This window comes from Myxine glutinosa, chromosome 1 (assembly GCF_964187855.1).
Source record: "Myxine glutinosa chromosome 1, kmMyxGlut1.1, whole genome shotgun sequence".
NCBI classification, from domain to species: domain Eukaryota; kingdom Metazoa; phylum Chordata; class Myxini; order Myxiniformes; family Myxinidae; genus Myxine; species Myxine glutinosa.
This window is the reverse complement of record NC_136261.1, coordinates 391,575,351-391,595,313: the sequence shown is the minus strand read 5'-3', so window position 1 is coordinate 391,595,313 and position 19,963 is coordinate 391,575,351. Positions and strand designations below refer to the sequence as shown.

At 50.3% G+C, this 19,963-nt stretch overlaps 1 protein-coding gene and 1 long non-coding RNA gene across 4 annotated transcripts in view; one reads left to right on the top strand and one right to left on the bottom strand.

The window, feature by feature from the left end:
* Nucleotides 1-19,963, top strand: part of LOC137416573 (uncharacterized) — a 471,916-nt gene that overhangs the window by 287,169 nt on the left and 164,784 nt on the right. The window lies entirely within an intron of this gene.
* LOC137416406 (uncharacterized) lies at nucleotides 7,076-17,507 on the bottom strand. Of its 3 annotated transcripts, XM_068101990.2 has the most exons (4): nucleotides 16,976-17,507; nucleotides 13,300-13,373; nucleotides 7,862-9,236; nucleotides 7,076-7,822 (listed from the first exon to the last, which is right to left on the bottom strand). In XM_068101990.2, the coding sequence occupies exons 1-4, from the start codon at nucleotides 17,337-17,339 to the stop codon at nucleotides 7,140-7,142; spliced, it is 2,496 nt and encodes an 831-aa protein (XP_067958091.2). In that variant the 5' UTR covers nucleotides 17,340-17,507; the 3' UTR covers nucleotides 7,076-7,139. The 3 variants fall into 3 exon arrangements, with proteins under 3 accessions (XP_067958091.2, XP_078626415.1, XP_067958082.2); XM_078770289.1 differs by having other exon boundaries at nucleotides 7,076-9,236; nucleotides 12,627-13,373; XM_068101981.2 differs by having other exon boundaries at nucleotides 7,076-9,236.

The window sequence follows — 19,963 nt, the reverse complement described above, 5'->3', positions numbered from 1 at the left end:
TGCTTAAGAGTGCAAATGACCTGAGACTGCGGTGAAGATATACGTTCTAACAGGATAATGACCCCAAATATACAGCTAAAGCAACACTGCAATGTCTTCAGAACAAGAACGCAAAAGTCCTTGAATGACCCAGCCAAAGCCCAATCTGCCAAAGCCCAAAGCCAAAGCCCAAAGCCCAATTGAGAATCTGTGGGAAGACTTGAAGTTTGCTGTTTACCAACGTTCCCCATACAACTGGACAGAGCTTGACCAAATCTGCAAGGAAGAATGGGAAAAACTCCCCAAATCCAGATGTGCAAAGCTGATACGGACATACCCGAAGACTCGAAGCTGTAATCACAGCCGAATGTGCTTCTACATAGTATTCACTGAGGGGTTGAATATTTATTTAAATTACATAATTCCGTATTTCATCTGGATTATTTTTGTAAATGTTTCTAAAACAAGACCAAAAAGTCTAACAGCGGCGTAGTCAGGCTTGTAAAATATTATAAACCACAAACACATATTATTAGCTTTTCAAACAGTCGCTAATGCTGCTTATAACATTAAACAAAGAAATTTGGAGGAATCCCGACATCCATGAGGTACGTTTTACTTGCAGAACTGAGCGAAGATCTACTGTAATCTATATATCCCACAAGGGTTGGAGGTATGCTCATTTACCAAGCAGTTAGCTCGCGCTTGCCAAGCCAGCCGTTCCTGAAGGGTTTTGGAGGGTGCTTGCTAAAATGCTTGAACCACTTGGCGATCTCTCCACAAGGACCTTGGTAAATGAACACACCCAATGTTCTTGATATCCGACCATAGATCGCTTGTAATCTATATACCCCAAAGAGGAATGACTCTTCCTGCCACTCCCGTTGTGAGCGGGTGTACTTGTAAATTAAATTGTCGGTCGCTGCAGTCAGCCGTCATAATGACATCATAGACGCAATGACGTAACGGACACAAAACTGCCGCTTCTTTAATATGTAGAAGATGATATATTTTAACTTCCAGGAAGTTTGCAGTCACTACGATGGGATTAGTGTTATGATTAGATTTATTATAATATTAAAGTTACATTATCATTATTTCGAAAATTATGTTACTGTAGCGGCTGCCGCTGGGGTTACACAATCGCCTTGCACCTATCAAGGACGCGGAGCGATCACCAGGCCGGGCTCGTCCAGGACGCCCGGGCAGGCCCGCGCTCGACTTGCCAGGCCTCGGTCAGGACGCCCGGGCAGGCCCGCGCTCGACTTGCCAGGCCTCGGTCGGGACGCCCGGGCAGGCTCGCCCTCAACTTGCCAGGCCGCAGCCGGGACGCGGGGCCACGCCCCCTGGCGCCAGGCCTGGGCAAACCCCCTGGCGGAATAGATATATATTGCTGACCGTAAAACGTTTTTCCCAGAGTGCCTGAGTGTTTGATTCGAATAAAGCAACTCAGATGAATTCAAGCTTTTTGTCGCGTCCATTCTTTCGATCGACGTGGGAGCCACAGCTCCTTCATTGGTGACCTACCGACATGGACACGGCAGTGACGCTTAAACTGCCTACCTTCTGGGAGGCTCACGCGGCTGTTTGGTTCGCTCAGGCGGACTCTCAGTTCGCCCTGCGAGGCATCACCGCGGACGACACCCGCTTCCACCATGTTGTGGCGGCGCTTGGTTCCGCCACCGCGGCCCGCGCCTTGAGCCTCCTCGAGCACCCGCCGGCTGCTGACAAATACAGCGCGATTAAGAAGCTTCTCCTCGATGCTTTCGCCCTCCCATCGGCGGAACGCGCACGGCGCCTGCTCGATTTGCCTGAGCTCGGCGACACGCGCCCTTCCGAGCGAATGGACTACATGCTTTCGCTGCTCGGCGAGCACTCTCCGGCATTCCTGTTCCGGGAGCTGTTCCTCCGTCTGCTGCCTAACCCGGTACGCCTCGCCCTGGCAAGCACGACAATCACAGATCCCCGGGCCCTTGCCAGAGAAGCCGACAAAATCTCCGCCGCGGGACAGCGCATCGCAGCGGCGACATGGGACCCGCCGCCGCCTGATGCACCATCCATGGCGCCCGAGCACCCGGCGCGTTCGACGGCCGAACTGCCGACGCAATTGGCGGCCGCTATACCGAGCCGACCACGTCCAGCACGACGTCCGAAGCCTCCACCCGACCAAGCGTGGTGTTCCTATCATGCCAGGTTCGGACAGAAGGCCCGGACATGCCGACCCCCGTGCACCTTCGGCGGGTCGGGAAACGGCCAGGCCGGCGTTCATTACCTGCCATGAGCGCCGGCCACAGTCACACGGGCAACTTACTGTTCATCACGGACAAAGCGTCCGGACGGCGCTTCCTGTGCGACACCGGCGCCCAACTGAGCGTCATGCCCGCCTCTGACCAGGACAGGCAATCCGCGGTTTGCGGCCCCTCCTTGGTTGCGGCCAACGGATCGACTATCCGCACCTTCGGCCCGCGCAACGTCACCCTCTGCTTCGGCGGCCAACGCTTTGCTTGGACGTTTGTAACCGCCAACGTGCCCATGGCTCTGCTAGGCGCCGACTTCCTCTGCGCACACGGACTGCTGGTGGACGTCCAACGGCGTCGTTTAATCAACGCTGAAACCTTCAGCTCCCTGGTATGCACATTAAGCAGCTCCGCGCCGACCGAGCTGGCATGCGCCGTCCCGGCGGCGAACGAGTTTGCTCGCCTGCTCGCGGAGTTCCCGGCCCTCACGCGGCCGACGTTTTCGGCCGTCGCAGTACGGCATGGGATCGAGCACCACATACCAACCACGGGCCCGCCGGTCTACGCCAGGGCCCGCCGCCTCGACCCAGCCAAGCTTGCCGTTGCGAAGGCCGAATTCGACGCGTTGGAGCACCTCGGCATCGTGCGGCGCTCCGATAGCGCGTGGGCCTCGCCACTGCACATCGTGCCAAAGCCGGGGGGTGGATGGCGCCCGTGTGGCGACTACCGCCGTCTTAATGACGCTACAACACCCGACAGGTACCCGATCCCGCATATCCAAGACTTCTCCGCCCGTCTGGCGGGACGGGTCATTTTTTCGAAAATTGATCTCATACGGGGATATCACCAGGTACCTGTCAGGGCGGCCGACGTCCCTAAAACGGCAGTCATCACGCCGTTCGGCTTATTCGAGTTCTTGCGGATGCCGTTTGGTCTCAAGAACGCGGCTCAGGCGTTCCAGCGCTTGATGGACGGCGTGCTGCGTGACCTGCCGTTCCTTTTCGTTTACCTGGACGACATCCTCGTCGCCAGCACGTCCCGGGCCGAGCACCTCCTCCACCTCCGAACACTGTTCGGGCGCCTCAGCGAGCACGGCCTCATCGTCAACCCGGCCAAATGCCACTTCGGCACGACGGCCGTTGATTTTTTGGGCCACCACATCACCAAGAACGGGGCTGTGCCGCTGCCAACCAAGGTCGAGGCCATCACCACTTTCCCGCGTCCCCGCACCATAAAGGCCCTGCAGGAATTCCTGGGAATGGTGAATTTTTATCACCGCTTCGTGCCCCGCGCTGCTCAACTCATGCGGCCCCTCTACGAAGCCCTCCGGGGCAAGCCGGCCAAGCACGACATCGCCTGGTCCGCAGCGATGGATGCGGCCTTCCAAAGCTCAAAGCGGGCCCTCGCCGACGCAACACTGCTCGCTCACCCGGTGCTCAATGCTCCCATCGCCCTCACCACGGATGCCTCCGACTACGCGGTGGGCGCCGTACATGAGCAATGGGTGAACGGGGTTTGGCAGCCACTCGCTTTTTTCAGCCGGCAGCTCCGGCCGAACGAGCTCAAATACAGCACGTTTGACCGGGAGCTCCTCGGTCTACACCTGGCCGTCCGCCATTTCCGCCACCTCCTGGAGGGCCGACCTTTCACGGCGTTCGTCGACCACAAGCCGTTGGTTTACGCCATGGCCAAGGTCACGGAGCCATGGTCGGCCCGCCAACAGCGCCACCTCTCCGCCGTGTCGGAGTTTACCACGGACATCCGGCACGTCGCCGGCAAAAACAACGCCGTGGCCGACTGTCTTTCCCGGGCCAGCGCGAACGCGGTCCACCTGGGCGTGGATTTTGCGCTTATGGCGGCGGACCAAACCACCGACACCACGGTGCAAGCCCTCCGGGCGGCGGACACGGGCCTCCGCCTGGCCGACATCCCCTGCGCGGACACTGTCCTGCTCTGCGACGTCTCCCAAGGCCGGCCTCGCCCCATCGTGCCCGTCACCTGGCAACGCCGCATCTTCGCCTCCCTCCACGGCCTTTCCCACCCGGGCCGGAAAGCTTCCCAGAAGCTGGTGTCGGCGCGTTTCGTCTGGCACGGCCTTCGTCGGGACGTCCGCGATTGGACCAGCGCCTGCACCGCCTGCCAACGGGCCAAGGTCCACCGACACACCCAGGCCCCGCTGGCACCTTTCACCGTGCCCGAACGACGTTTCGACCACGTCAACGTGGATCTGGTGGGCCCCCTTCCCCCATCACGAGGGTTCACACACCTGCTCACCATGGTGGACAGGACCACCAGGTGGCCGGAGGCCGTTCCCCTCGTCTCCACCACCACCGCCGACGTGGCGCAGGCCTTCATCGCCACCTGGGTCGCCCGCTTCGGCGCACCGGCGGACATCTCGTCAGACCGCGGACCACAGTTCACCTCTGAGCTGTGGGGCGCGGTCGCCCGCAACCTGGGGGTCAAGCTCCACCGTACTACGGCCTACCACCCCCAAGCAAACGGGTTGTGCGAGCGATTCCACCGCTCCATGAAGGCCGCGCTCATGGCCGGCCTTCAAGACGGCGGTTGGGCCGACCGGCTGCCGTGGGTCCTTTTGGGCCTTCGCACGGCCCCCAAGGAGGACCTCCAGGCATCCACCGCCGAGCTGGTCTATGGCCAGGTGCTACGCGTCCCGGGCGAATTCGTGCCCGACGCTACCAGCCCCTGGTCCGCAGCTCGCCAGCGCTCGGACCTCCAGGAGGCCGCCCGACGGTTTGCCCCCGTGCCGACATCCCACCACGGTGACCCCCAGTCCTACGTCCCCCCAGCACTCCGCACCGCGGAGTATGTTTTTGTGCGTCACGACGCACATCGGCGGCCACTCCAGCCGCCGTACGACGGGCCCTTCCGGGTGCTGCGACGGGACGACAAGTCGTTCGTCATCGACATCGGCGGCAGGTCGGACCGGATTGCAGTGGACCGCCTCAAGCCGGCGCACGTGGACGTCGACCACCCACCACGGGTGGCCCTCCCGCCGCGGCGAGGCCGCCCCCCGTCCACGGTGCCCCCCACTCGACCGCCCACCACCTCACCGGACCCCCTCCCACGACCCGCCAGGGGTCGCTTCGGCCGGGTCATCAGGACCCCCCTCAAGTTGACCCTGCCGGTGCAAGTCGATTCTGGGGGGACGTGTGTAGCGGCTGCCGCTGGGGTTACACAATCGCCTTGCACCTATCAAGGACGCGGAGCGATCACCAGGCCGGGCTCGTCCAGGACGCCCGGGCAGGCCCGCGCTCGACTTGCCAGGCCTCGGTCAGGACGCCCGGGCAGGCCCGCGCTCGACTTGCCAGGCCTCGGTCGGGACGCCCGGGCAGGCTCGCCCTCAACTTGCCAGGCCGCAGCCGGGACGCGGGGCCACGCCCCCTGGCGCCAGGCCTGGGCAAACCCCCTGGCGGAATAGATATATATTGCTGACCGTAAAACGTTTTTCCCAGAGTGCCTGAGTGTTTGATTCGAATAAAGCAACTCAGATGAATTCAAGCTTTTTGTCGCGTCCATTCTTTCGATCGACGTGGGAGCCACAGCTCCTTCATTACTATAAAAAACCGAGGTGAATTCCTTACGTCCTCGGTTATTAATATTGGTGCTGAACACCGCTTAGATCATTGATCATGAACCATACACCGCTTCAATCCATAAACCTTCAATTCATGACATTGGGATTAAAGTGTTATGTTTACATTTGCTATATTATTATTATTATTACGAAAAACGATACACTACTGTATCAAGAAACCTTGGCTTAATTTGTCTGAAGATGAGTCATAACGCATAAGGCCCATATGTACCGTATTGTTGGAAGAGCCGTAACGCCGATGCTTTCGCTATTTGATAGTCATTTAACAATCGGGTTGTTTGTGCTTCACACTGAATGAAAAACATAAAGGTGGAGCATAGCGATTGTGATATACGACAGGTTCAACTATATGTTCGGCATGAACGGCACATAAAACAAGATGGCGGAGTGTGGAGAGTCAGCCAGCCTTACGCCGTAATGACATCAGACGTAATCACATCACACAGTCATGTGACCAGATTCTCAGCTCCGATTGGTATACGTTTGAGGGGACATACATACAAACAGACGGACAAACACTGTTCTACACGGCTCTGCCCGATGGGCTACACCATAAAAAGGTTCCACTTTGACATTATGGAATATTATGTGTCGATCAGTGATAGCGTCGGTACTAAGTCCACTACTATTTGTAGCTGTGATGGAGGTGCTGGCTCAGAACGTAAAGGAGGGTCTACCGTGGGAGTTGTTGTATGCAGATGATCTGGTGTTGATTGCAGAAAGTATGGATGGACTGAAGGAGAAGATGAACAAGTGGAAGGAATGTATGGAGACAAAAGGTCTGAAGGTGAATATCGGAAAAACGAAGGTGATGGCAAGTGGTAAAGCATGTGGTGAGGTGGAAAGAACTGGGAAGTGGCCGTGTGCTGTGTGCAGGAAGGGTGTCGGAGTGAATTCCATTCAATGTAGGGGAAGGTGGGGCAAAATGGCACACTTAAGCTTTCTTTGAAATTTTATCCAAAATGATGCAGTATATCTGAAATCAGACAGTGTCTTTACAATCATTATTCCATTATAAATACACAAATTACTTGGTATTAGAATCAAATCAACCATTCACTGGTGAGAACCAAAGACCAAAAATGTGCTAAGTGGGCCATTTTGTACACCACGTTGGGCAAAATGGCCCCCACATATGGGGCAATATGGTCACCCCGTGGGGTAATATGGTCACCCCGTGGGGTAATATGGTCACCCCATTGAAAAACATAATAATTACCCTCAGAGTCACCAATCAAAACACTTTGAACCTGAAATAATATTTATTGTGAAAAATTACAAACTACAAGGTGAGATTATGCACATAATTAGGCACAAAAGTCACAGATGAAATTCACATCTTCTTCATCCACACCTGCACAACCATCATGGGCCCAAAGACGACAGACTGTGCACTTTATCCATCCTTCTCCTATCACACTATAACTTTCCCGGCAGAATAAGCACATTGTTCCATCATCATCCTCAGACTCGCTAGATTCTTCTGGTGCCGTAAATATAGCCCGTTTACCCTTCACTATCTTCTTTTTTGGCTTTTCTGCAACTTTCTTTTGCTTCTGAGGTTTTTTTTCAGCTCTCTGCTTTGCCTTCTCTGCCTTCTGTGCTTCCTGTCTTTTCTTTTCTTCAGCTGCATCAGCAAGTCGTTTCTTGTATGGGCTTGATGTTAAATGCTCTGACATTGACCTTTTTGATTGACGTGTTGTAGGCCTACCCTTAGCAGGAGTAGCCTTAGGTGGGGGACTGATTTGAAAGGGTGAAATGAACTCCCTACTGGTGCTTGCAACAGCAGGTCTTGGAACAGCAGCATGTCTTTGAGTGTTACCAATGGGTCTCACAGCATTTTCGGGGCCTCTTGCAGCATTACCATTAGGTGCAGGACCATCAACAGGTCTCACAGCATTTCCAGGGCCTCTCGCAGCGTTACCATTAGGTGCAGGACCATCAACAGGTCTCACAGCATTTGCAGGGCCTCTCGCAGCATTACCATTAGGTGCAGGACCATCAACAGGTCTCACAGCATTAACATCAGGTGCAGGACCACCAACAGGTCTCACAGCATCTTCAGGGCCTCTTGCAGCATTAACACCAGGAGCAGGAACATCAGCATCTCTATGGGCATCTTCAAGGGGTCTCTGGTTATCATCCATGGGTCTTGGTTCATTTTGGTTGAGGTCTGTAACTGTCGCTGGAGCAAACTCGTGATCTTGGAAGATGTTGCGGTTCACTGGGAAGATACCAGTTTTCCTAAACCCATTTGCTGCATTCTCGGCTGTAGCGGACTTGTGATATGCAGTCCCAAACAGGCTGGCCAGTTGAAATACTGTCACACATCGTCCCGGGTGCTGCCTCAACCACCTCTCCACCTCCTGCGTGTAATATGTAGATAGTGGCGTCATAAATGAGACATCTAATGGCTGGATCTTGTGTGAACAATGTGGTGGAATGCTCAACATGTATACCCCATTGTCTTTAGCCATGGTGATGACATCAAGGTTCTGGGTGTGTGTTTTGTGTCCATCTAGTATAAGGAGCACTTTATTTTCTTTTGATGCTCCTGAAACCTTCAGGAAATGCTCGAACCATATGGTGAAAATCTCTGTTTGCATCCATCCTGATTTATGGCATTGAGAAATCGAGCCAAGTGGAGCTCCATCCATCAACTCAGGCTTCATCCTCACCCTAGGCCACACAAAAAGTGGGGGAACAAAAGCTCCCGTTGCAGACATGCAAATTTTCGTAGTAACTAGAACCCCTCGTTCAGCCGAAGTTATGGAACCAACTTGCCTCCTGCCTTTTAAGGCAATGATTTTGGATGGTCTTGACTGCACAGTGGTCATACCGGTCTCATCTACATTGTAGACTTTGTCAGGTGGAAAATTGTGTTGTTCCATAAGATCCTCCAGGAGATCAAAAAATCTGTTGACAGCTTGACGATTGAATCCATGTGCTCTTGCAGCAGATGTCGCTTCAGGCTGACGGATGGAAAGGTCTTGATGTCGTGAAAAAAAGCCTCGCAACCAATCTTTTCCAGCGATTGCATTCTTGAAAGGATGCTGGAGGTGATTCTGTTCTGCCATCTGGTACGCCAATCGACGGACCTCCACTGTGGTCATCCCAAACATCATCTGCTCCATACTCAATATATACTGCACTAGTGCTGTTTCCATTTCTGTGGAGAAGACCATCTTGTAACGACCAAGAGTTTTTGATGAGCCCTTAGCACTAGCAGTCTTGTTCCCACCCTTGTGGCGTCGTTTAAGTGTGGTTTTGGGGACTCCAAATTCTTTCGCAGCCTTTTTATACCCCATGTCACCATTCTCTATTGCTTGAAGGGCTGCCTCCATTGCCTCCACAGTCCAAGACTGCCTGGTTGATTTCCGTACATAATTGCGGGGCATCTTCACCTGCAAATACACAAATGTGTGTATAAATACTCATGCATTGTTCCAACTAGGCAATTGTACACGGGTGCCCTCTCAGATTTCTTATAACTAGGGCATGCCCATACGTGGGTGCCCGTTCCTTGGCAAAAAAAAAAAAAAACGCTACCCGTACGCTCTACCCCGCCCGTACGCCCGTAAACAAAAAAAACAACGCTCTTCGCTTCCGCCCTTCGCTCTGACTGAATTGGGAGAAATAATGCGCATAAGAAATCGAGAAATTATTATTTTCTCCGGAAGAAATCGAATTACGAACCGTAATGGCGCACGCGCTCGGCTCGGCTCGCTGCCTCGCTCTCACAGTCACATCGGCCACGCCTGCGCAACAACGGGTTCTGTGATTGGCTGACGGAAGTGAAGTCTTCACTGTCCGGAAGGTCGCAAATCGCAGTTACGATGAATCACAAATTAGTTTTAATTAGTTTTAAAACATAGTTTAACGCCAACATAGTTTGCCAACGTGAAATAAATGAATACGCTCTCAAATGTGCCGTCCGAGGCAGAGTGTGTTCGCCACGTTCGGCACACGCGATAACTCGCTGCTCTCTGATTGGTTGAATCGTTTTTTGGACATAGCTCGGTAAGTACTTGTCCGATTAATATGAAACCTTGAAAAGGCACATCCTCGGGTCCCCAGCAATATACCTGGCAAGTTTAAAGTATATCGGACCCGTGGTTGTCGAGAAACAGCGGTCACAGACATACAAACATACAAACATACAAACAAACAAACATACAAACATACACACAGAGATTAGTGGAATTATAGATAGATCACCCTGCCCCTTTGTGAGAGTAAGGTCCAATGTTTCTATCTTACTTCCACAGAAAATCAAAATTCAAACAGTGACCATTTTGATGACCCATAATCCCTTATTCCTAACCCTCATTACCCGACTTGGTGAGAACAGCACTAACTAAAGCAGACAACAATCATGAAGCACCCTGCCCAATAGATGAACTTATATTTCAGTGCATAAAATGACATGGTATAAGTAGATATGTATAAGTTACATGCATGCATGCAGCCAGCCAGCCAGCCAGCATGCAAGCATGCATGCATACATACAGACATACATACATACATACATATAGGGTAGGCCTACATGTATACATAGGCCTACATATTTGTAACAAAAATAAGAAACATGTATGGGGTAAAATGGCCCACTAAAGGGTAAAATGGTACCCCACGGGCCATTTTACCCCAGGGAAATGGACCGTTTTGCCCCATGAACGACCTCCATGAAAACCTGACATCATTGGAAACCACATGTACTGGGCAGAATGTTTCAAAGGTCAATTTTAGTGACTGACTTATACTCTAAAAGCATGCAGTAACACTAGGAAATATGAGTCACTCTGTCACCACAAACACAATTTTCTCACATACCTACCGATAGATCCTAGTAGGTGTCAAAATGTTGGATGGTTCAGCTCGAGTTCAAGACTGGATAGGGATGGCCACCATGTTGTTACTTTCTGCTAATCCACAAAGGAATGTTTTAACATGAACAGCCACAAGATGGCAGCAGCTGCTGGTGTAATATACCAAGGGGTCCATATGACCCAAGGGGTCCATTTTGTACCACTTTCCCCTACGACAGGTTCAACTATATGTTCGGCATGAACGGCACATAAAACAAGATGGCGGAGTGTGGAGAGTCAGCCAGCCTTACGCCGTAATGACATCAGACGTAATCACATCACACAGTCATGTGACCAGATTCTCAGCTCCGATTGGTATACGTTTGAGGGGACATACATACAAACAGACGGACAAACACTGTTCTACACGGCTCTGCCCGATGGGCTACACCATAAAATGGTCCAACTTTGACATTATGGAATATTATGTGTCGATCAGTGATAGCGTCGGTACTAAGTCCACTACTATTTGTAGCTGTGATGGAGGTGCTGGCTCAGAACGTAAAGGAGGGTCTACCGTGGGAGTTGTTGTATGCAGATGATCTGGTGTTGATTGCAGAAAGTATGGATGGACTGAAGGAGAAGATGAACAAGTGGAAGGAATGTATGGAGACAAAAGGTCTGAAGGTGAATATCGGAAAAACGAAGGTGATGGCAAGTGGTAAAGCATGTGGTGAGGTGGAAAGAACTGGGAAGTGGCCGTGTGCTGTGTGCAGGAAGGGTGTCGGAGTGAATTCCATTCAATGTACAATGTGCGCTGAGTGGGTTCATCAAAAATGTAGTGGTTTGAGAGGGTCATTAACCAGTGTGGCAGCTACATTCAAGTGTAAGGTGTGCACAGAGGGAGCTGCAGATGGAGGAAATGTTGAGTTGAATCTTGGAGATGGCGTGAAGCTGGAAGGTGTGAAAACATTTTGTTACCTTGGAGACATGCTGAATGGAGAAGGTGGATCAGACTCGACAACGGTTGCTCGAGTGAGATGTGCATGGAAGAAGTTTCGGGAACTGAGTGGCGTGCTGACGAGGAGGGGAGTGTCATTGAAGCTGAAGGGAAAGGTGTATGCTGCATGTGTGAGAAGTGTTATGATTTATGGGAGTGTGACATGGGTAATGAACGTAGAGCAGCAACGAAGGCTGGAAAGGGTGGAAATGCGAATGGTTCGGTGGATGTGTGGAGTATCGTTGAGAGAGAGGAAGACAAATGATGAATTGCAAAAGATGATGGGAATAGAGCCTGTGATGGATGCTGTGAAGAGAAACAGGTTGAGATGGTTTGGTCACGTGTTGAGGAAGGATGAAAGTGACTGGTTGAAAAGAGTTATGGGAATGAATGTAGAAGGAAGTAGAGGACGGGGAAGACCGAGAAAGACTTGGCTAAAGATGGTCGAAGAAGAAATGCGGGCATGGGGGTTAACAAGGGGAGATGCAGAAAATAGGGCAAAATGGAGAACATTGTCATGGGGACCGCAAAGCTAACCCCCGCTCTAGCAGGGAAAATGGCCTTAAAATGCCTGTTGTTGTTGTTGTTGATCAGTGACAAAAAAATCTCAATTTAATCAATTTTAAATTCAGGCTGTGGCACAACAGAATGTGAAACCGGTTACTTCCGGATGTAGAACAGTCGCTTGAGTGAATTCCCTGATGGCGACGTAAAGTTGATGATTGAGCAAATGATTTGCTACACACAGAACACTTATGGGGTTTCTCTCCTGAATGAATATTTTAATGTTAACATAAAGTTCATGATTGAGCAAATGATTTGCTGCACACAGAACACTTGTGGGGTTTCTTCCCCATATGTATGATTTGATGTTGATATAAATCTGAAGACTGAATGAAGGCCTTGTTGCACACAGAGCACTTGCAGGGCCTCTCTCCATTGTGTATTTTCTCATGTTGAGATAAATTTACTGAACGCGAAAATACCTTAGTACACAGAGAACATTTGAAAGGCTTCTGTCCCAGGTCTCCTATTTGATTCTTCCGGATGTGGACATCCTGTGTGCCTTTTTAAAAGTGAAGAACACGAGAATAGCTTCCCACAAACTGTGCACGTGTATGGGCTCTCTCCAGTGTGAATAATTATGTGAGCTTTCAAAGCTGATGAAAGTGAGAATGTCTTTGTGCAAACTGTGCAGGCATACGGGCGCTCTCCAGTATGAATACGATTGTGAGTTTTCAATGTCGACGAAAGTGAGAAGGTCTTTTCACAAACTGTGCAAGTGAACGGCCCTCTGGTGTGTAGATACATGTGATTTCTCAAAGATGATGAAGAGTAGTACGTCTTTCCACAAAATTTGCAAGAGTACGGGCGCTCTCCCGTGTGGATGCGTGTGTGGTTATTCAAGCATGACCTGTTCGAGAACGTCTTCATGCAAACCTTACAAGAGTACGAATGCAAGGGCTCTGTGTGAATCCGCATGTGGTTCTTCAAATTGCACGAGTAACTGAATCCCTTACCGCACACGCTGCAGGTGCACAGTCTCTCTTTTGCGTGGATCTGAGTGTCGTTAACCTTACAACATGCACTATACGAATGATCAGAGCATTTGTGCTTTTTGTCACTGGAAGCCGGTCGGTGCCTCTTCCCGTGTCTCACCAAAGCAGCCTTTGCGTTGAAGACTTGAGAGCATGAGATGCAGGGAAACTTCATGTGGAGCTTCACCTGTTCACCTGCAAAGACAATTCACAAAAAATATAAAAAATAAAGTTGCCCGCTAAAAAAGTAAGGAAATAATGCAAGTGGAAGGGTATTTTCCAACTGATGGCATTTCCACACAGGAACGACGCGAGAATTCCGTGTCCCTAATAATCCTTACAATTGGTAGAGAACACACTGCCAGAAACAGCAACGCAGCTTAAAATGTGTGAACAGGTGTTTAAACTATTGTTATAAAATTAACTGAAGGGTTAATTTATAATTCGTTATTTTGAAATGAATGTTAGTGTTTGTAAACCCAGTAAACAACGGCCAGGATTAAGTGTACAGGAAGCTCCTTCTCGCCCCAGCCCATTGTCGCCCTATGCTCCGTGTGAACATGCCGTGTCCAACTGTCCATGTATGCGAACGGCACACGATTGGCAACACTAGTCGTTGAAATTTACAATCCTTAAGTGGTCGGCATTACATGTGCCCAGGCGCCCCAATTGACATTGTCGCTACTGGTTTCTGCGCATGCGCGCTGAGCTATCTGGGGCGGGCTTACGTCATTTTGAAAGTGCTGTATTATAATTGGGCGGTCCCACTGACAGGGACTTGGCCACCAACGCAATCCCAGGACTTTCTGCTTCTTGACATGGCGTTGGTTGAGCAACAATTTTTTTATAATCTCGGTGCATTGGTCCGACAGCGCCCACAACTGTAAGGACGAAGGACAGGAACAGTGGTGAGTTTGAGGTGAAGGTGGGAGTGCATCAGGGGTCGGTACTAAGTCCACTACTATTTGTAGCTGTGATGGAGGTGCTGGCTCAGAACGTAAAGGAGGGTTTACCGTGGGAGTTGTTGTATGCAGATGATCTGGTGTTGATTGCAGAAAGTATGGATGGACTGAAGGAGAAGATGAACAAGTGGAAGGAATGTATGGAGACGAAAGGTCTGAAGGTGAATATCGGAAAGACGAAGGTGATGGCAAGTGGTAAAGCATGTGGTGAGGTGGAAAGAACTGGGAAGTGGCCATGTGCTGTGTGCAGGAAGGGTGTCGGAGTGAACTCCATTCAATGTACAATGTGCGCTGAGTGGGTTCATCAAAAATTCAATGTTCAAAAATGTAGTGGTTTGAGAGGGTCATTAACCAGTGTGGCAGCGACATTCAAGTGTAAGGTGTGCACAGAGGGAGCTGCAGATGGAGGAAATGTTGAGTTGGATCTTGGAGACGGTGTGAAGCTGGAAGGTGTGAAAACATTTTGTTACCTAGGAGACATGCTGAATGGAGAAGGTGGATCAGACTTGGCAACGGTTGCTCGAGTGAGATGTGCATGGAAGAAGTTTCAGGAACTGAGTGGCATGCTGATGAGGAGGGGAGTGTCGTTAAAGCTGAAGGTAAAGGTGTAGGCTGCATGTGTGAGAAGTGTTATGATTTATGGGAGCGAGATATGGGTAATGAATGTAGAGCAGCAACGAAGGCTGGAAAGGGTGGAAATGCGAATGGTTCGGTGAATGTGCGGAGTATCGTTGAGAGAGAGGAAGACAAATGATGAATTGCGAAAGATGATGGGAATAGAGCCTGTGATTGATGCTGTGAAGAGAAACAGGTTGAGATGGTTTGGTCATGTGTTGAGGAAGGATGAAAGTGACTGGTTGAGAAGAGCGATGGAAATGAATGTAGAAGGAAGTAGAGGACGGGGAAGACCGAGAAAGACTTGGCTAAAGATGGTGGAAGAAGAAATGCGGGCAAGGGAGTTAACAAGGGAAGATGCAGAAAATAGGGCAAAATGGAGAAAATTGTCATGGGGACCGCAAGGCTAACCCCGCTCTAGTAGGGAAAATGGCCTTAAAATGCCTGTTGTTGTTGTTGGTGCATCAGTCCGAGTGTTGGAGAAGTTGATTTTGTACTTTCTTCAAAGTTCGATACATTGATTGTAGGTTAAATTTCTTCAAAGATCAATACATTGATTGGTTAGTTAAAAATGGACTGATATTAGTGCTACCAAGGATGTGTCATTTCGGCCCTGTTCCCACGTGAGTTTGAGTTTGTTTCCTGAAGTGACTCAGCTTGCTAAATCTTTCTTCCCTTCCGGTCATTACCTCCACCACCAAAGGTGGACAGGGTTATGTTTTAACCCCTGTCTGTTTTTATTTGTTTGTAAACAGGATATCTCAAAAAGTTGTGGACGGATTCAGACGAAATTTGGTGGCCAGGTAGCGTATGTGACAAGGACGAAATGATTAGATTTTGGTGAAGACCCAGATCTGGATAGTACATTTTTGAGTGATTCTTCCCAATTGAGAGATAGTGCCAAAAACGACATATAGCACGGTTTCAAAAAGTTGTGGACGGATTATGACCAAACTTGGTGGATGAGTTGGTTAGGCGACAACAACAAGCCGATTAGATTTTGGTTCAGGTCCGGATGCCGATCCGGCCTATCGGTGGGAAAGAAACCATAAACTGTTCAGCCTGGTGGAGGTATGCTCTCTACTGAGTGACCGTTCTAGTTACAAGATGCAGACATGACACATGATTTCAGACATAAGACCGCGCCGTCTCTGTAGACATATCTCGTGATTTTGATAAGACCAAACTCTCTCTTTATGGCATTTTTCCAAATTTGGTGTCCAAAGGCAGCCGCCTGCTGGACATCCTCTGTCGTAATCCGCTTTTGCACACCTGAACTCCTATCTACCGACGCCTTCATCCACAGCTTGATGGAGTACTGCTCTACCTTCTGGGCTGGCCCCCCTACCTCACATCTTGCTCAGCTTGATGCCGTTGAAACCAAGGCCTTCGAGATCACTGGAATCTCTCGTGATGAAGCCGCGTGTATGGGCTCATCACTTCTCCATTGCAGACATGTCGGTGGTCTCTCTGTCTTCTACCATCTCCTGTCTGGTCTTGCACCCTCTGCTCTTTCCATGATTTGTCCCCCCCCCCCCCCCCCCCTACAATGTTTCTGCAGAGCACACACAGTCGGTCCACTATCAACCCTCTTCTGGTGAAACTACCTAAATCTAGGATCACCACTCACCTCCACTCATTCGTTCCCACAGCAAAGCCATGAAAATCCACCATCTCATAGACGTACAGACATATCATCGTCTTCGTCGACACATCAAAATATCTGAGGGAAACAAAATGTCTGGAAGACATAAAATCCTTAAATATGTTGTGAACTGGGGATTCAAGGAATCTTTCCCGAAACTTCCATCATGTTGAGGACATTTGTCACCGTGTGTTTGAGAGGAGCTTCTCCAAGACGAAAAGAGATTAAGACCTTATTACCTCAGATCCACGATCACCATTCTGGGCTCAGAGATGTCGCCGTCCTCTCCATCGAGTGGGAAACAGCCCAGTCATGAGTCAGTGGACGTTGAAGCTCTGATAGACGAGTTTACATCATTGAAGGCTCGGAGGAGGTGAAGCACAACAACAACAACAACAACATCTGCACGCTTAGTGGGCCAATGAATGACCATTAAAAAAGCGGCATTTTGAGATGAAAAGGTGCGCAGGTACAAGTACGTCCTTGGTTTCCTTTCTATGTGGCCAATGTGACGTCATATTTGTGCGAGGTGCGCATTTAGAAGAAGAAGAAGCAGCTTTAGTTCTCAGACTCACCATCCTCGGGGTCTCCTCTTTCATCTTCTTCAAGAACCGGGAGCTCGTCTTGAACCTCGATGTGCATGACTCCATCATGGCGTGCGGTGTCCTGAATGTCCTTTCCATGTTCCGATCTTCGCCCCGCACGGACCGACTCCATGTACCGACATAGCTCGACGTACATGGTGTAGGTGAACTTTCGTGCGGCCAAAGAACAGAGTCGATCCCTCACCGGAGAGGGCTCGGCTCGGGCACAGAGAGCTCCGAAGATCTCGATCCCCAGACAGGTAATCACAGCTCGGAGAGACTCCTCCGGTAGACCCTGGGTCTTCAGCCAGACCGGGATGGGACCGAGACCGCCACGACCTCTCGTCCGGTCCATTCTCCGTCAAGAACTCGCGCCGAGATTCGAAACAGATATCACACGTTTTGTACGATTTATTTCTGGAATCGAAATTGATCATTTTTTAAAAGATGTAGCTATATGTATATGTATCGGTCAAGGAGCAAGGGAGAAAAGCCACGAGAGGAAGTGACGTCGGCACCACTTGGTGGAGCGCGCGTGCTATTTGTTATCTCACCACTCGACTCTCGGACGTCCTCATGGTGTGAGAGGGTAAACAGGAAAATTGGAGCGAAGAGGGGAAAATCCAGAATAACATTTGTAATTTTAAAACTGTGCAGGTGTTTAAAACTGGGGGTAACACCGGGTTCGTGTTCCGTTATTATTATTAAGCCGCTCGCTTACAGTTACCGCTCACCAAGCGGCTTGTTTGTTCGAAAGCACTCAACACGCATTCCAATGGGGGTAATGGCGTGAGGAGCGGCAACACACATGACGAGGAAGAGGACAGGTTCACCACCGGTCAGGATTGAACATTGGTGCCCACAATACCCAGGATTGATTTGAGAGTGTGGTGCCCACTATACCCAGGATTGATTTGGGTGTGGTGCCAACTATACCCAGGATTGCTTTGAGAGTGTGGTGCCCACTATACCCAGGATTGATTTGGGTGTGGTGCCAACTATACCCAGGATTGCATTGAGAGTGTGGTGCCCACTATACCCAGGATTGCTTTGGGTGTGGTGCCAACTATACCAAGGATTGCATTGAGAGTGTGGTGCCCACTATACCCAGGATTGATTTGGGTGTGGTGCCAACTATACCCAAGATTGCTTTGAGAGTGTGGTGCCAACTATACCCAAGATTGCTCTGAGAGTGTGGTGCCCACTATACCCAGGATTGCTTTGGGTGTGGTGCCAACTATACCAAGGATTGCATTGAGAGTGTGGTGCCCACTATACCCAGGATTGATTTGGGTGTGGTGCCAACTATACCCAAGATTGCTTTGAGAGTGTGGTGCCCACCATACCCAGGATTGATTTGGGTGTGGTGCCAACTATACCCAGGATTGCTTTGAGAGTGTGGTGCCAACTATACCCAGGATTGATTTGGGTGTGGTGCCAACTATACCCAAGATTGCTTTGAGAGTGTGGTGCCAACTATACCCAGGATTGATTTGGGTGTGGTGCCAACTATACCCAAGATTGCTTTGAGAGTGTGGTGCCCACCATACCCAGGATTGATTTGGGTGTGGTGCCAACTATACCCAGGATTGCTTTGAGAGTGTGGTGCCAACTATACCCAGGATTGATTTGGGTGTGGTGCCAACTATACCCAAGATTGCTTTGAGAGTGTGGTGCCAACTATACCCAGGATTGATTTGGGTGTGGTGCCAACTATACCCAAGATTGCTTTGAGAGTGTGGTGCCAACTATACCCAGGATTGATTTGGGTGTGGTGCCAACTATACCCAAGATTGCTTTGAGAGTGTGGTGCCAACTATACCCAGGATTGATTTGGGTGTGGTGCCAACTATACCCAAGATTGCTTTGAGAGTGTGGTGCCCACCATACCCAGGATTGATTTGGGTGTGGTGCCAACTATACCCAGGATTGAACATTGGTGCCCACTATACCCAGGATTGCTTTGAGAGTGTGGTGCCAACTATACCCAGGATTGCTTTGAGAGTGTGGTGCCAACTATACCCAGGATTGCTTTGAGAGTGTGGTGCCCACTATACCCAGGATTGCTTTGGGTGTGGTGCCTACTATACCCAGGATTGCTTTGGGTGTGGTGCCAACTATACCCAGGATTGCTTTGAGAGTCTGGTGCCCACTATACCCAGGATTGCTTTGGGTGTGGTGCCAACTATACCAAGGATTGCATTGAGAGTGTGGTGCCAACTATACCCAGGATTGCTTTGAGAGTGTGGTGCCCACTATACCCAGGATTGCTTTGGGTGTGGTGCCAACTATACCAAGGATTGCATTGAGAGTGTGGTGCCCACTATACCCAGGATTGATTTGAGAGTGTGGTGCCCACCATACCCAGGATTGATTTGGGTGTGGTGCCAACTATACCAAGGATTGCATTGAGAGTGTGGTGCCCACTATACCCAGGATTGATTTGAGAGTGTGGTGCCAACTATACCCAGGATTGATTTGGGTGTGGTGCCAACTATACCCAGGATTGCTTTGGGTGTGGTGCCAACTATACCCAGGATTGAACATTGGTGCCCACTATACCCAGGATTGCTTTGAGAGTGTGGTGCCAACTATACCCAGGATTGATTTGAGAGTGTGGTGCCAACTATACCCAGGATTGCTTTGAGAGTGTGGTGCCCACTATACCCAGGATTGCTTTGGGTGTGGTGCCAACTATACCCAGGATTGCTTTGGGTGTGGTGCCAACTATACCCAGGATTGCTTTGAGAGTGTGGTGCCCACTATACCCAGGATTGCTTTGGGTGTGGTGCCAACTATACCAAGGATTGCATTGAGAGTGTGGTGCCCACTATACCCAGGATTGATTTGAGAGTGTGGTGCCAACTATACCCAGGATTGATTTGGGTGTGGTGCCAACTATACCCAGGATTGCTTTGAGAGTGTGGTGCCCACTATACCCAGGATTGCTTTGGGTGTGGTGCCAACTATACCCAGGAT